This window comes from Panthera tigris, chromosome D4 (genome assembly GCF_018350195.1).
Source record: "Panthera tigris isolate Pti1 chromosome D4, P.tigris_Pti1_mat1.1, whole genome shotgun sequence".
In the NCBI taxonomy this organism is placed as follows: Eukaryota; Metazoa; Chordata; class Mammalia; order Carnivora; family Felidae; genus Panthera; species Panthera tigris.
This window is the reverse complement of record NC_056672.1, coordinates 64042786-64058907: the sequence shown is the minus strand read 5'-3', so window position 1 is coordinate 64058907 and position 16122 is coordinate 64042786. Positions and strand designations below refer to the sequence as shown.

At 33.6% G+C, this 16122-nt stretch overlaps 1 protein-coding gene across 1 annotated transcript in view; it reads right to left on the bottom strand.

Annotated features, from left to right (window-relative positions):
• CYLC2 (cylicin 2) overlaps positions 1 to 16122 on the bottom strand; it is a 43401-nt gene that overhangs the window by 17411 nt on the left and 9868 nt on the right. The window contains exons 2-6 of the mRNA XM_007089255.2: positions 15986 to 16026; positions 14494 to 14615; positions 12600 to 13080; positions 10975 to 12050; positions 10580 to 10641 (exon numbers count right to left, since the gene is read on the bottom strand). Of these exons, the coding sequence (XP_007089317.2) occupies positions 11635 to 12050; positions 12600 to 13080; positions 14494 to 14615; positions 15986 to 16026 (1060 nt within the window). The 3' untranslated portion in view covers positions 10580 to 10641; positions 10975 to 11634. The remainder of the gene's footprint in view (positions 1 to 10579; positions 10642 to 10974; positions 12051 to 12599; positions 13081 to 14493; positions 14616 to 15985; positions 16027 to 16122) is intronic.

The window sequence follows — 16122 nt, the reverse complement described above, 5'->3', positions numbered from 1 at the left end:
CCAGGAGTGGGATTGCTGGATCATTTGGTAGTTTTATTTTTAATTTTTTGAGGAACTTCTGTACTGATTTCCATAGTGACAGCATTATCTTATATTTGTATCAACAATGTACGTGGGTTCTAATTTCCCCATGTCCTCACCCACACTTGTTATCTTTGTTTTTCTGGGAGAAATTAGGGATGCCAAGCATATTTTCCTGTGTCTGTTGGCGATTTTATGTTCTCTTTGGAGAAATTCCTCTTCAAGTCCTTGCACCATTTCTTAAGTTCATTATTTGATTTTTTGTTGCTGAGTTGTAGGATTTTTGTAGTCTATTTTTTGCTTTTGTTGACTACATGTTGATGATAAATCTAAGAAATTACTGTCAAGACCAATGTCATGAAGTTTTCCTATGTTTTCTTTTAGGAGTTTCACACTTTCAGATCCTATATCCATTTTGAGCTCATTTTTGTATATGATATATGTATCATATATTTTGTATATGGTATAAGCTATAACATTCTTTTGAATGTGGATATTCAGTTTCTTAAACATCATTTTTGGGAATCTATCATTTCTCCATGTGTACTCTTGGTACCTTTGTTAAAGATCAATTAACTGTATATGTATGGGTTTATTCACAAATGTGTGGAAATATAACAACACACTCTTGAACAATGAGTGGGTCAAAGAAGAAATCAAAAGGGAAATAAAAAAATAACTCAAGATAAACAAAAGGTACCAAGAGCACCTGGATGGCCTAGTCATTTGAGTGTCTGACTCCAGCTTAGGTCATGATCTCATGGTTTGTGAGTTCAAGCCCCACATCAGGCTTGCTGCTGTCAGTGCAGAGCCTGCTTTGGATCCTCTGTCCCCCTCTCTCTCTGCCCCTACCCCACTTGTGCTCTCTCTCAGAAATAAATAAACATTAAATGGGGCGCCTGGGTGGCTCAGTCGGTTGAGCATCCAACTTCGGCTCAGGTCATGATCTCACAGTTCGTGAGTTTGAGCCCCGCATTGGGCTCTGTGCTGACAGCTCAGAGCCTAGAGCCTGCTTCGGATTCTGTGTCTCCCTCTCTCTCTGCTCCTCCCCCACTCATGCTCTGTCTCTCTCTATCAAAAATAAATAAACATTAAAAAAATTTTTTAAATACATATTAAAAAAATACAAAATACCAAAACATATGGGATGGAGCCAAATCAGTAGGAAGAAGAAAGCTTGTAACAGTAACATAGACGTTAAAAAAGAAGAGATATCTTAACCTGACTTTACAACTCAAGTAACTAAGAAAAGAACAACCTAAGCCCAAAGCCAGTGGAAGAAAGAAATAATAAAGCAGAAATAAATGAAATATAGTACAAAAATACAATAGAAAAAAATTAAAACTGACTTGGCTTTTGAAGAGATAAACAGACTTGAAAAACCTTTTACTACACTAAGAAAGCAAGGTAAAACACAAATTAAACAATAGAAGAGATAATTACAAGGGATGCTTCAAAAATAAAGAGAATCATAAGGGACTGCTATGAACAGTTATACACCAACATATTAGATAACCCCAAAGAATGGATAAATTCCTGGAAACATACAGCCTACCAATATTGAATCATGAAGAAATAAAAAATCTGAACAGATCAATAATGAGTAAAGAGATTGACTCAATAATAAAAAAACCTCCCAGGAAAGAAAAGTCCAGGACCACATGGCTTGTCTGGTGAATTAAAACAAACATTTAAAGAAGAATTAATAACAATTCTTCTGAAACTCTTCCAGAAAAAATAGAAAAGCAGAGAATACTTGCAAACTCATTTTGTGAGGCCAGCATTACTCTGATACTAAAACTGGATAAAAACATTATAAGAAAAAATTACATGCCAAAATCCCTGATTAATATAGATGAAAACTTCCTCAGCAAAATGGTAGTAAACTGAATTCAACAACACATTATTAGAAGGCTCATACACCATGATCAAGTGGTTTTATCACTGGGAATGCAAGGATAGTTTAAAATACACAAGTAATGTGATACACAACACCAGTGAATGACAAAAATCACATGATCATCTCAGTAGCTGCAGGAGAATCATCTCACAACATTCAACGTGTTTTCATGATAAAAAAATCTTAAAAAAAAACGAAATATAGAATTTACCTCAGCATAATAAAAGCCATATATGAAAAGCCAATGACTAACATCTTACTCAACCTTGCCACCCAAAGCTTTTCTTCTAAGATCTATAACAAGACCAGGATGCCCACTCCAGCAACTTATATTCAACATTTTAATAGAAGTCTTAGAGAAGTCAGGCATGAAAAATAAATAAAAGGCATTTAATACAGAAAGAAAGAAAGAGTTATCTTTGTAGATGACATGAACATATAAGTAGAAAACTCAAAAGACTCCACAAAAAATTAGTGGAACTAATGAACAAAGTAGTTAACTCGCTGACTTACAGATATTAAAAGTAAACTGTGAAGAGTCCTAACCTTAGATCCATGCTGGTGTAGAAAGAGTGACTTACCAAAGATCACACAGTCTGTAGTATTAGAACCCAAAAAAGATGTCAGTGAGTTGACTTCTTTGTGGGGCAGCAGCAGTTGTAGTAGTAATAGCAATGGTAATGATAATGGCAAGCCTTCTGTTGTGTGCCAGGCACTGTTTATGTTTTGCACACATTGACTATCACAACAACCCTGTGCCATAGATTTTATTATCATGTTAATTTCACAGATGAGGAAACTTAAGTACAGAGAGGTTATTTAAGCAGGTAACAGAGTTGGTAGTTTGCAGGTTTAAAATGTAGGTACTCTGGTTCTCAGAGTGCATACTGGTTGCTTAAAAAGTAAAAAAAAAATTTTTTTAAGTTTTTCTAATATCACAAACATAAATCTTTTTCAAATTCATAAAATAATTTCAGAGACACAACTAATACATTTTGGGTCAGCTTGATTATTAGCAAAGATAATTCAGTGTGTACATATAGTTGACCCTTGAACAATGCAGGAATTTGGGGTGCTGACCCATCCCCTGCATAGTCAAAAATCTGCGTATAACTTTTGACACCCCCGCCCCCGCAAAATTTAGTAGTAAGCTACTGTTGACTGGAAACCTTGCCCATAACATAAGTAGTCAATTATCATATATTTTTGTATGTTATTTGTGTTACATACTGTATTGTTATAATAAAGTAAGCTAGAGAAAAAAGTATTAAGAAAAACATAAGGAAGAGAAAGTATATTTACTGAACTGTGCTGTAAAAAATTTGCGTGTAAGTGGACCACACAGTTCAAACTGTGTTTCAAGGGTCAACTACATTCATCCTTAAAAGCCACTTTTAATTATAAACAAAATAGGTAATTGCTGCCTTCTTTTCCTTGTAATAGCCCTTAAGCCAAGCTCTTTTGACACTGTAGAAAACAACAAAGGGTCAATAGGCAGAAATCTGAAATTGGATATTTCTCAATAAAAAGAGATAATTGTCCTAAGAGTGAAAACAAAACAAATCCCCCCTTCCCTATATGAGAGTGAGGCACAGGTGGTGGTTTGTTGATAAATGTTTAACAACTGTCTCTCTCAGAAAAAATGTACGTGTTTTATACATAAGGTTATTATACACTTTATATATAAGGTATATACCACACAATTTACAAATAATAATAAATACACTATACCCTTATTGTAAACTCAAAAAATTAATAAAACTAGTGGACAAATTCAATAATTCCTGAGATGTGAAATTAACATACAAAAATCAGTTGTGTTACTTTGTTTCTTTGCTTCTTAGTTCATTTGTTTTTTAGATTCCCATGTAGGTGAAATTTATATGAAATAGTTGTATCACATAGACATTGTTGGATACAGAGAACAAACTGGTTGCCCAAGAGAAGGTTGGTAGGAGGATGAGTAAAATACATAAAGAGAATGATACAACTTGCAGTTATAAAATAAGTGGCTTTGAAGATGAAAAGTATAGGATAGAGGGTTTGGTCTATAATATTATAATGTTTGGTGACAGTAACTACACTTATGGTGAGCACTGAGTAGTGTATAGAATTATTGAATCAATATGTTGTACAACTGAAACTTATATAACATTGCATGTCCATTATACTTTAATTAAAAAAATTAGTTGTGTTTCTGTAATAAACTATCTGAAAAAGGAAATTAAGAAAATGATTCTATTTACAATAGCATCAAAAATAAAATACTTAAAAATAAACTTAGCCAAGGAGGTAAAAGATTGTGTGTACTGAAACTATAAAACATCGATGAAAGAAATTAGAAACAAATAGAAATCATTCTATGTTTATGGATTGGAAGACTTAATATTGTTAAAATGTCTATACTGCACAGTGCATTTTCTAGATTCAGTGCAATCCCTATCAAAATCTCAATAGCATTGTTTACTATAACAGAAAAAACAATTATATATATGCAACCATAAAATACCCCAAATAGCCAAAACCATTTTGATAAAGAAAAAGCTGAAGGAATCAACATTCTGATGTCAAAATTTATTACAAAGCTACAGTAATTAAAATAGTATGGTACTTACATAAAAACAGACATATAGACAAGTGGAACAGAATAGCCCAGAAATAAATCCACACATAATGGTCAACTGAACTTTGACAAGGGTGCCAAGAGTACAATGGGGAAAGATGGTCCCTTCAACAAAGGGTGTTAGGAAAACAACATTTACATGCAAAAGAATGAAAGTGGGCAATTACCTTATCTTACACTGTATGGAAATATAAACTTAAAATGAATTAAAATCTAAAAAATGCAAAATGTAAAACTTAAACCTAGAAGAAAATCCAGGGGAAAATCTTTATGGCTTTGGTGTAGACAATGATTGTATGACAACAAAGGCACAGGCAGTAAAAGCAAAAAATAGACAAGTGGCACTACTTCAAAGGATATCTTCACAGCAAGGAAAACAATCAACAGAGTGAAAGGCAATTTGTGGAATGGGAGAAAATGTTTTTAATTCAATTAGTTTTACAGCAACATTTCTTAAGGAGGTAATATGTATACTGCAGTGCAGATATCACTGAGGACATGGAAGGATAAAGTGTGACCCTTTGAAAGAAGCTCATGAATACTAGCAACTGAAAGGAGATAATGAATGGCATGGAGAAGTCATGTTAATCTCCAGATGTCTACTTCATGCTGGAGTGTGGATTGTAATACAGGTATAACTAGGTTTTTTTTCAATTGGAGTAGCATCTTAGAAGTCTAGGACAAGGCTTGAACTATTTCCATCTATAAAACAGAGAAGTGGTGCTTTGAGTTATGTGAAACACAGGCAGAAAATACTGTTTTGAGTGCAAAATCAATTGTTATTGATGTTAGTACTTATTTCCTATTTATATGTTTAAAATTATTGTTGATAGTTTTATTAGAATTAAAGAAAATTGATAATATCTAAATTTTCCTGCAGTTTTAGAAAATTGGACATAATGTGATATTTGTTCCCCCTACATAAAACAGAGTTCTCAAATCCATCAGTCATTTCATCTTTCATGACATTCACTTTTAACAGATTTTCTTACTTGTTCTGTGTTATTGACAATATTACATAGACACACAGAGACATACACATACAGAGGAGAAAAATAATTCGAAAGCACCTTGCAAATAACCATACCACTGCAGTTGATAAGTCAAGATGTGGAATATTTATAGAATTCTATAAAATCAGACATGACTAATTAATGATCTATTATACTACTTTATTTTTTCACATAAGGAGGCCAGAAGATTGACATATTTCTTTCAGGACATATACGTTTCTAAAGATTTGTTTTTGTTTTATGATATTTCTTTTTTTTATGATATTCTGTGGTTTTAGTCACATTTGAAATTCTTTAGCCACCACTCCAAGCCTTTGCAGTGAATTAATCATATATTAACAAGCATACAAAGCTAGCAATTCTTTCACATCTGTATTTCACTTTTACAGCTCTCCATTTTACTCGAGGGAAAATGAATCAGTAAAAGAGGAAAAATATCTTATACATTCAAACTGTGTGATTAAAAGGCTAAATTGAGAAGTGAAAGATAGGGCAGGATTATTGAGTAGGAGTTTGTCCTTTATGTGGATTTTTGCCTTTGAATTGATCTGCTAACTTGTTTCACCTCCACTTTTGGCTTTGGTACTAAGGAGACAAGGTAAAGAGGGTTAGAAAAACACCCTATAATTGACAACTAATTGTCTCTGCTGCTCGTTGTTATGTGTGAAGAAAAGTTAGCAAATAACTAAAAGTTAGAAAACTGGATACTTCTTAGAGACATGTATTAATTGTCATCGATAGGCGGATATTTATATTGCTGTATTATATTTTTATTTTAATGGCTAAAACCCTATATTTCATATGAGTGGCAATATAATTTTTTCTTTAATCATTTCTATATATTTCTAACAACTCATAACCTACATTTGGGAAATAGAACACAGCTTTGGAGAAAAGCTAATATCCTCTGCCATAGGTCAAGGTATAAGCTGATGAATAAAGTCATTTAGAGGTTATCCTAGTAGTCCTTATGGAAGAATTAAGTAACTTAGTTCAGAAATCAGAGCTACATATAAAGACTCAAAAAAAAAAAAAAAAAAAACAAAACAAAACAAAAACAAAAAACTATGTGTACTTTCCCCCTGGATTTTAGAGGGGATAAAATCTTAATTTCTCTTATGGAGTGGGAATAGGAAATTAAAATAAAAGTCTACTAATACCAGTCTATAAATAGGAAGGAGAGTACTAAGCTAGGTAACACAACTTCCAAGTTGAGCTAACCATTAGAAATGGAGTAAAGTGGGGCACCTGTGTGGCTCAGTCAGTTAAGTGTCTGACTTCCATTCAGATCATAATCTCACAGTTGGTGAGTTCGAGCCCCACATCAGGCTCCACACTGACAGTGCAGAGCCTGCTTGGGATTCTGTCTCTTTCTGTCTCTCTCTGCCCCTCTCCAACTTGTGTGCTCTCTGCCTCTCTCTCTCAAAATAATAATAAATAAACTTAAAAAATACAATGCCCTTTGAAATGGAGTAAAGTTACATTATAGGAGCCTTGTCAAATGAGATTGGGCCATATCCATATCCTTTTGAGCTAAATAAATAACAGAATTAGAATTTTATATATATATATATATATATATATATATATATATATATATATATATATATATGAGACACCCAAAAAGCTGTGCAAGTTTAATGTGTACAACTTGATGACTTGATGATTTTGGAGGTACGTATACACCTATGAAACCATCACCACAATCTGTATCATAAGCATTATCCATAACCTCCAAAAGTTTCCTCCTACCTTTTTTATATACTATTATCATCATCTATATAAGAAAACATAACATAAGATCCCATCTTAGCAATTTTTTAAGCATACATTACTTCTGAAAAAACTAAACATAGCCTTATCATACAATCCAGCAATTGCACTCCATAGTATTTTCTCAAATAGGATGAAAAGATATGTACATGCAAAAATGCAGATGAATGTTTATAGCATCTTTATTCAGTATTGCTAAAATTTAGAGTCAAACAAGATGTCTTTTGGTAGGTGAATAGATAAATAATCTGTGGTACATCTAGACAATGTAATATTACTCAATGCTAAAAAGAAATGAGCTTTCAAGCCATGAAAAGACATGGGAGAATATTAAATGCATGTAGATGAATAAGAGAAGCCAGCCTGAAAAAGTTACCTATTCTATAATTTCAGCTATATGACTATGGAGACGGTGAAAAGATCGGCAGTTGCCAGATGTAAGAGGGAAAGATGAGATGAAACAGTAGAGCACGTAGATTTTTAGGGGCAGTGAAATTACTCTGTATGATTCTGTTGGTTGATATATGTCATTATGCATTAAAAATCCATAGAATGTACACCACCTAGAGTGAACCCTAATAGAAATTATGTGTTTTGAGTGATGATGATATGTCTATATAGGCTTATCAGTTGTAATAAATATACTACCCGGGTGGTGGATGTTGATAAATGGAGGAAGCTATGCATGTATAGGTGGATATATGGGAAAAATCTTCCCCTTATCATCAATATTTCTGTGAACCTAAAAATACTCTAAAAATAAAATATATTTTAAATGTTTGGAAAGGTAAAATTTAAGCTAAGTATAAATAATTAGGAGTCAGCAATGTAAAGTTCTAGAAGAATTGTGTTATAGGCAGAGGAAACAGTGTGAAGCCTTGAAAGTGTAATGATCTATATGGTTAAATACAGAAAGAAATCCAGTGTCACAAGAGCATGGTAGACAATTTTGCTACCACATGAAGGCAGATAAGTAGTCAGAAACCAGATAATTAAAGGCTATATAAGCTAGAGCAAAAAAAAAAAAAAAAAAAAAAAAAAAAGCAAGCAAGCTTATGCTAAATGTGACATCAATACACTAGAAGACTTAGAGTAATGGAGGAACATGATTTCTGGGTTGAGAAGGGGTGTTTGGTGGTTACGAGAGTTGAAGTAGGCGGTTTTACCTGCATTTAGGGGGCTTTGGGATTTCCAAGTGAAATATAATGGCTGATTGGACTTCTAATGTAAAAGTGGTATAAATGGAGTGAAGCAGAACAATTTAAATATTGGTGGTAGCCAGGCAGGACTTAATAATAGATAAGAATGGAGAAACAAAATAATTGTGAATGACCCACCAATTTTTGATTGAGTCAGCAGTCATCATTTACTGAGTTGGTGAATACCTGGGGAAAACAGGTTTGGGTGGAGAGGTATTGAGTTCTCTTTGGGACTTGTTAATTTTGAGATGTCTAGAAGACAGTCAAGTATATGCTTTAACTTAATATTTAGACACATGATTTTGGATCTAAATGGAAAGGTCAGTACTAGATTTAAAATACAGGATTCAGGGCACCTGGGTGGTTCAGTGGGTTTAAGCATCTGACTCTTAGTTTTGTCTCAGGTCATGATCTCACAGTTCATGCATTCAAGCCCTGCATCAGGTTCTGTGCTGACAGTGCAGAGCATGCTTGGGATTCTCTTTCTCCCTGTCTCTCTGCCCCTCCTCCATTCACTGTCTCTGTCTCTCTCTCTCTCTCAAAAATAAACTAAAAAAAAATAAATAAAACGAAGGCTTCAGCAGAATAAGAATGATGTATAAAGCCATGGGAATAGATGGAATAAATATAGAGAAATACATAGAAAAGAGGGGCTAGGATAAAAAGACATTGCAACTGGAACTCCAAGAGGTTCTCGGGGGACCTTCATGCATTTCAGTAGAATGGTAAAGACAGCTCAGTTATTATTGTACTATACATTAAATTTTAACCTAAAAGTTGACTTCTGAATACTATGTTAGACAATAATCTAAGGGCTTTTGTTTTAAAGGAATAGGGGATTTTAAAAATGTTTTAGTGTTTATTTTTGAGAGAGAGAGAGAGAGAGAGAGAGAGAAAGGAAGAGAGACAAGCATGAGTGGGGGAGAGTTGGCAGACGGAGAGGGAGACACAGAATCTGAAGCAGGCTCCAGGCTCTAGGCTCTGAGCTGTCAGCACAGAGCCCGATGTGGGGCTCTAACTCGTGAACCATGAGATCATGACCTGAGCCAAAGCTGGAAACTTAACTGAGCTACCCAGGCTCCCCTAGGGGATTTTAAATGATTCCCTAAATCCTGGGAGAGATGCTAACATTTTCAGAAAATTTTGAAAATCTGAATATAGTATTTTACTATAAAGCAAAGGGAGAAAAAGAATGATTTTCCTGGAAGAGGGAGAGAATAGTGGGACAGGATTTGACTCTATGTCATTACAGCTGAGTCAGATCTGCAAGGTAGGGCAGCCTGGAAGACCATAAATTCCAGTAGCCATGAATCCTTGAGTAGTTGATGTAGGGGAACAGGGGCCAATGTTTAAAGACCAGGCAACATAATTATACTTCTGTTCACAGAAAGGTAGCTCTTGAAAGTATGTGGAATAGGAGTATCAAGGAGAAGCTTTATTTTGTATTCAGAATTTATATTGGGATGGATAAAAATGAGGGAAAGTCACTTAGCAAGTTCTGCAACAATGTTGAGTTTATCTGAGAGAGAATGTTAAAGAAATTTAATTTCCACTAATTGGGCATTCAGAGAGTTTTGCGTTGTGCTTTATATTGCTTTTTTTAAAAAATTTTTTGTCACATTAATCGGACTTATGGATCACGAGAGAGTTTAACATAGTTATAAAAATACAAAGTTAATTGTTTTCATATATAAAAAATATGTAAATGCTTTCACTCTGTTAGACCCTGTTGAATTCTGGATAATTTGGTTTTGTATATGTATTAGCAATTTATCAGGTGTCTCTTTAGACTTGTTTAAATTTACTTACGGTGCGGGGCACCTGGGGTGGGTCAGTCAGTTGAGCATCTGACTCTTTACTTCAGCTCAGGTCATTATCTCACGGTTGTGGGGTTGAGCCCCATGTTGGTCTCTGTGCTGAGCATGGGGCCTGCTTGGGATTCTCCCTCTCTCTCTCTCTCCCCCACTCCCTCTCCCTCTTCCTCTCCCTCCCTTTTCTCCTTCCCCGCACACCCCCAAAAATAAATAAAATAAAAAATAAATTTACTTACCTTGGCAATTTGGAAAAGTTTGATTTTCCTGTCTTAAATGGAGAGAAGTTGGCTACTATATTCTGTTTAAAGAAAAAAAAAAACCAAAAAACTCTTGATAATTGTTAGTTTCCATGTATCAAAAATCAGTCTCCTCTCTCATGATAAATAATTCTAATTAACCTTTTTGTTGATACTTTTAAAGTCTTCATTCTTGTGTTATTGTTACCAAATTCATCAGTAATTTCTATAATGAGAAAGCCCTAAGTAAATTCTACTCAATTCTACCAAATTCCAGCAAAACATACTCGGCAGATGACACAGATTTTTGTAAGAATGGTATATTTCAATTCAAACTTTAAATTGACTCAATTACTGTTTAATCCAGTTTCGCTTAAAAAACAAAACTAACTTACCAAGTGTGTTTGTCTTGGCTTGGATGTGGAATTTAATTTCCATCAACCTGGTGTGGCTGTTTACACTTCAGGGATGATGGTATAGGTTCACAAGGAAGCAATTCTTTTCTTCCTTCCTTCCTTCCTTCCTTCCTTCCTTCCTTCCATATTTTTTTTGAAGAATGCTACTTTTAATTTGTACTTATTTGAAAGACTTTCTGAAATTTTTTTGACTTCCTCTGATACACCTGTAGTTCTTTATTTAAATCTGTGGATGCAGCTTTACAGTTTGATTATATAGATTGAATGTCTACCTCCTTGGATTTTTTTGAAGTCTTGATATATATATATATTTTTTTTTTTTTTGCTATCCACAGATCCAGTGTCATTAACTTCTACATCCTGATTTGAATATTCTTCTTTGAACATTTGTAGGGATATTTCATTGAATCCTTCATATCCCCAAACTTAGCATATGTATCCTCCAAGTTCTTCATTGAATCATCTCTTAATTTTTCTTTTCTTCTTTATATTTTTATGATTTTATGAGTCTTTCTTTGTATTCTTCTTTGCTCCACTTTAAAAATTATTTGATTCTTTGAGGCCCCCTGTCACTCATAGATTTAGTATCAGATTGCTAAAATTGTTTTATCAAACATGCTTTTGAATTTTATCCAAGGCCTACTTGCCTTTCTTTGCCTTAGCATCCTTCTTTGCATCCTTCTTTGCATCCTTTGTATCCTTCTTTGCATCAGGAGATTCTGTGTCAGTATCTTTCTTGGCATCTTTCTTGGCATTCTTCTTGGCATCTTTCTTGGCATCATCTTTTGATTCAGTATCTGTCCCGCTGGGCTTTTCATCTTTCTTCTCTTTTTTACTCACCTTTCTCTTTGCATCTTTCTTGGATTCTTTCTTGTCTTTTGACTCATCATCTTTTTCTCCTGGTTTCTTTGAATCTTTTTTCCCATCCTTATCCTTCTTGGCACCCTTCTTTTCATCTTCAGATGCTATACTTGATTCTTTGCTCTTCTTTGAATCTTTCTTATCTTTCTTGGCATCTTTCTTTGAATTCTTTTTTTCACCTTCAGATTCTGTACCTGACTCCTTGACCTTTTTTGAATCTTTCTTTTCTTTCTTGGCATCTTTCTTTTCACCTTCAGATTCTGTACCTGACTCTTTGTCCTTTGAGTCTTTCTTATCTTTCTTGGCACCTTTTGTGGACCCTTTCTTTTCACCTTCAGATTCTATACCTATCTCCTTGTCCTTTGAATCTTTCTTATCTTTCTTGGCACCTTTCGTGGCCCCTTTCTTTTCACCTTCAGATTCTGTACCTGACTCCTTGCCCTTTTTTGAATCTTTCTTTTCTTTCTTGGCATCTTTCTTGTCACCTTCAGATTCTGTACCTGACTCTTTGTCCTTTGAGTCTTTCTTATCTTTCTTGGCACCTTTCGTGGCCCCTTTCTTTTCACCTTCAGATTCTGTACCTGACTCCTTGTCCTTTGAATCTTTCTTTTCATTATTGGCATCTTTCTTGGCATCTTTCTTCTCACCTTCAGATTCTATACCTGACTCCTTGTCCTTTGAATCTTTCTTTTCTTTCTTGGCACCTTTCTTGGCATCTTTCTTTTCACCTTCAGATTCTGTACCTGACTCCTTACCCTTCTTTGAATCTTTTCTTTCTTTTTTGGTATCCTTTTTTGCACCTTTTTGTTCCTCTTCAGATTCTGTAGCTGACTCCTTACCCTTCTTTGTATGTTTCTTCTCTTTTTTGACATCTGTTTTTGCAACATCTTTTTCACCTTTAGTTCCTGTTTCTATATCCTTATCTTTCTTTGACTCCTTCCTAGTTATTAGTGGTCCCTTTGAAACTGTGGATTCTGATTCTGATTCTGATTTGTCTTTCTTGTCTGCTTTCTTGTGTTCTTTATCTTTCTTACCTCTTGCTGGAGATACAGGTTTGTGTACATCTGCTACTTTAGCAACCTCCTTGGAGTGATAGGTTGGTTTATGTGGGGGCCATATCCTGGCAGCTAAATAATCAGATGGTCTTTCAGAAATTCTCATTAAAGAACTGTGCATCCATAACGGTCGTTTAGGACCTTCTCTTAATTTCTCTTCATCATATTTCTGAAATATTGGTTAGAATAATGATGAACAACTTGTGTGCAAGTTACACAGCCTTTATTACCAGATATCAAATACATTTTAACTTTAACCATTAAAAGATTTTAGATTTTTATAAGTGGATACATTGTAGATCTCAGTTTATTTTGCTTTTCCAATTTCATTCTTTTTATGACTAATTGATATTCATGTATTATTGTGGGCCTTATTTCAATCTAGAGGATCTTCATAATTCCCTCAAGATATTATGTTAAAATTGGTAGAGACCTCCACTGACTAATGACATATCAGCATTTATGATTTCACAATCAGGGAGGCTTTTTTTTCCTCAGTGTTCTGGAGAATTCTTAAAATATTCTGCCCACTCTCCATTACTAGGCTAACTCAGAAACTATTCTCTAATATCTAATAGTTTCATGTTCAGGCATATCCTGTTCTCTATTATCACATTCAAGGTCTCTGGAATTTGGATTGCTACATGTGGTTAAAAGTACAAGCCTAAAACTGCTACTGCTTGGCAAGGTATAAATTGATATCTTTCAGATAGGAAACTACAATGATAAAATCTGTAACATTCAGTGCAAGTAAATTTGTGCAGAATGGTACATTTTCTTTTCAACTCCTAACCCAAGTATTTGCAAAATCTTAATTGCAAAAAAAGCAAGTAATGATAACAAATAATGGAAAAATAAATTGAATAAAGAAAGAAAGGAAAAGCAAAGAGTGTGAGATTACAGAATAAGCTAGGATCACTACTGATTAGAAACACTCCCTGAAACAAACAAGAGTTGATACATTTATCTTGTGAAATTTTTTTTTTTTAACATTTCATATCCCATGATGACTCCACACACATTAAGAAATATTTATCTTCAAGTATTCAGAATACTGAATTCTACATTGAAGAAGTATTAAAACTTCATCAGGGTATAATATAACCCCACAACTTTAATGAGGGAGTTTCTCTAGCTAGGGAACATTTTCTGAATGTTCTTATTAACTGCAGCATTAGGATCCTCAGATTTTTGTGCTTCTTGAACACACATTTTCTATAGTGTGGTGTTACTAAAGAAATAATATGAAATAAGAGGCCCAATTTTTATACAGTGAAATGAAAATAAAATATATCTACTTTTGTCAAGTAGTAGAATTTGAATTACCTTTAACTGTGCTGTCCAATATGGTATATAAGCCTCAAGAGAAATGAATTGAATTGAGTTGAGATGTAAAATTCAATTCCTCAGTTGGACTAGCCTCTCAAAATGAATGTTCAATAGCTAAATTGGAATGCAAATACATAAATATTTCCATCATCACAGAAATCCCATTGGTCAGCACTGATCTGTAAAGCACATAACTATACATGATTTCACAAGTTTATCACTAGTAAGATTATATGATCTTTTCAATACTCACAGGAGCTGTATTGTCTCGTAGTTGAGATGGTTTTGATCTCCTTTTTTTTCCTGGCCGTGGTGGTTTGGGAAATACCAGGGCAAAGTATTGCTGATTCCATGATTTTTTGCTTAATTCACTGACTAAAATAAGAAAATATTTAACAAACATTTTAGAGTAAGTAGAATTTCATCAGAACTAAAACGGCAGTAAGATAATAGACTTCATGAATAAACAAATGATACGAATTATGGCTTCATTTATTTTATTAATATTTGGAATTCTCTGCTATCAGTACATGAAAATAAAAATTTATTTTTCTATTTTGATCAGTTTTACAGATAACTAGTCATTGTAAAACTAATACAGTCTGTGATATAAATGCAAAGAAACATCTTTACTGCTTTCTTATAATCTTTCTGTCTCTCCGGGTCTGGATTCTTGCTATAGATTCTTTAGGTTAGAATAAATTCTATTGAGATCAGAAAATATGGTAACTACTTCTGTAGCCTCCAAAGTACTTAGCACAGTACTTGTTATAAAATATTTCGTAAATATATGATTGAATCTAAATGCTACTGCTTAAGATTCCTTTAGTTAGTAATTTTCCAAGCTACAAGAGTAAATGTTGTGCACTTAATAACAGCATTGTTGTTATTGGGTGATGGGTATTAAGGAGGGCATTTGTTTTGATGAGCACTGGGTATTATAAATAAGTGATGAACCACTTAATTCTACTCCTGAAACCAATATTACACTATATGTTAACCAACTAGAATTTAAATAAAAATTTGAAAAAAATGTAAGTGGCATATTAATGAAAAAATCTAACAAATTAAGAGTACCTATAGAATTGTGACTGTGAGGGTAAAGTTACCTGGAAACTATAAGAGAATGGCTAGAGACATTTAGGGTACAAATGAAACTAGTGAGAGATTTTCACTGCATTTAAACATGTGCAGTAGTAATACTTTGTGTAAGAGAAAATATACTTTTCCCATGAGTCTCCTGAAAACAGGATCGATGAGAAAATATACAGAATGAAAGAGATATTTAAGCTCACTATATGAGGGAAAATCATTTGATATATGAAGGCCTTCAACATCAGATTGTTGGGTTTTTGGCCTATTATCAGGGGGATATAGTCTAGCAGGAATGTAGTACAAGTCATTGTGGTTATTGGTGAGTTGTTTATCCAATTTCTAGACTACTTTTCAACTGTAAGATTATCTGATTTTTTATTTCTAACATGTATCATTTCTAACATAACACCTTTATGTTGCTGAACCTATTTGCTTAAACTTTGTTTGATTTAAAAACAAAATATCTTAGAAAGTGTTTGCTGAGTCCATGAGTAAGGTGCCTTATAAGTAAAAGGGTTTATTTTTAATAATATTCTGTAAGAGGTCTTGCTTTATCCCTTTGAATAGAGGATAATAATCACTTATCCTTAAAATAATCATAATCTTAAAATTAATCATGTTTCAAAAGTAAATATTAAATTCTTTCTTACCTGGAATGTAATTATCATATGTTCCAAAGTTTATTTTTTGGCTATTAAAATAAGAGGGAAAGTTTTTAATTAATTTATATATAATCACTCTAATGATCACTATTATGTGTAAGCACTTGCCATCACCAACTAGAGAA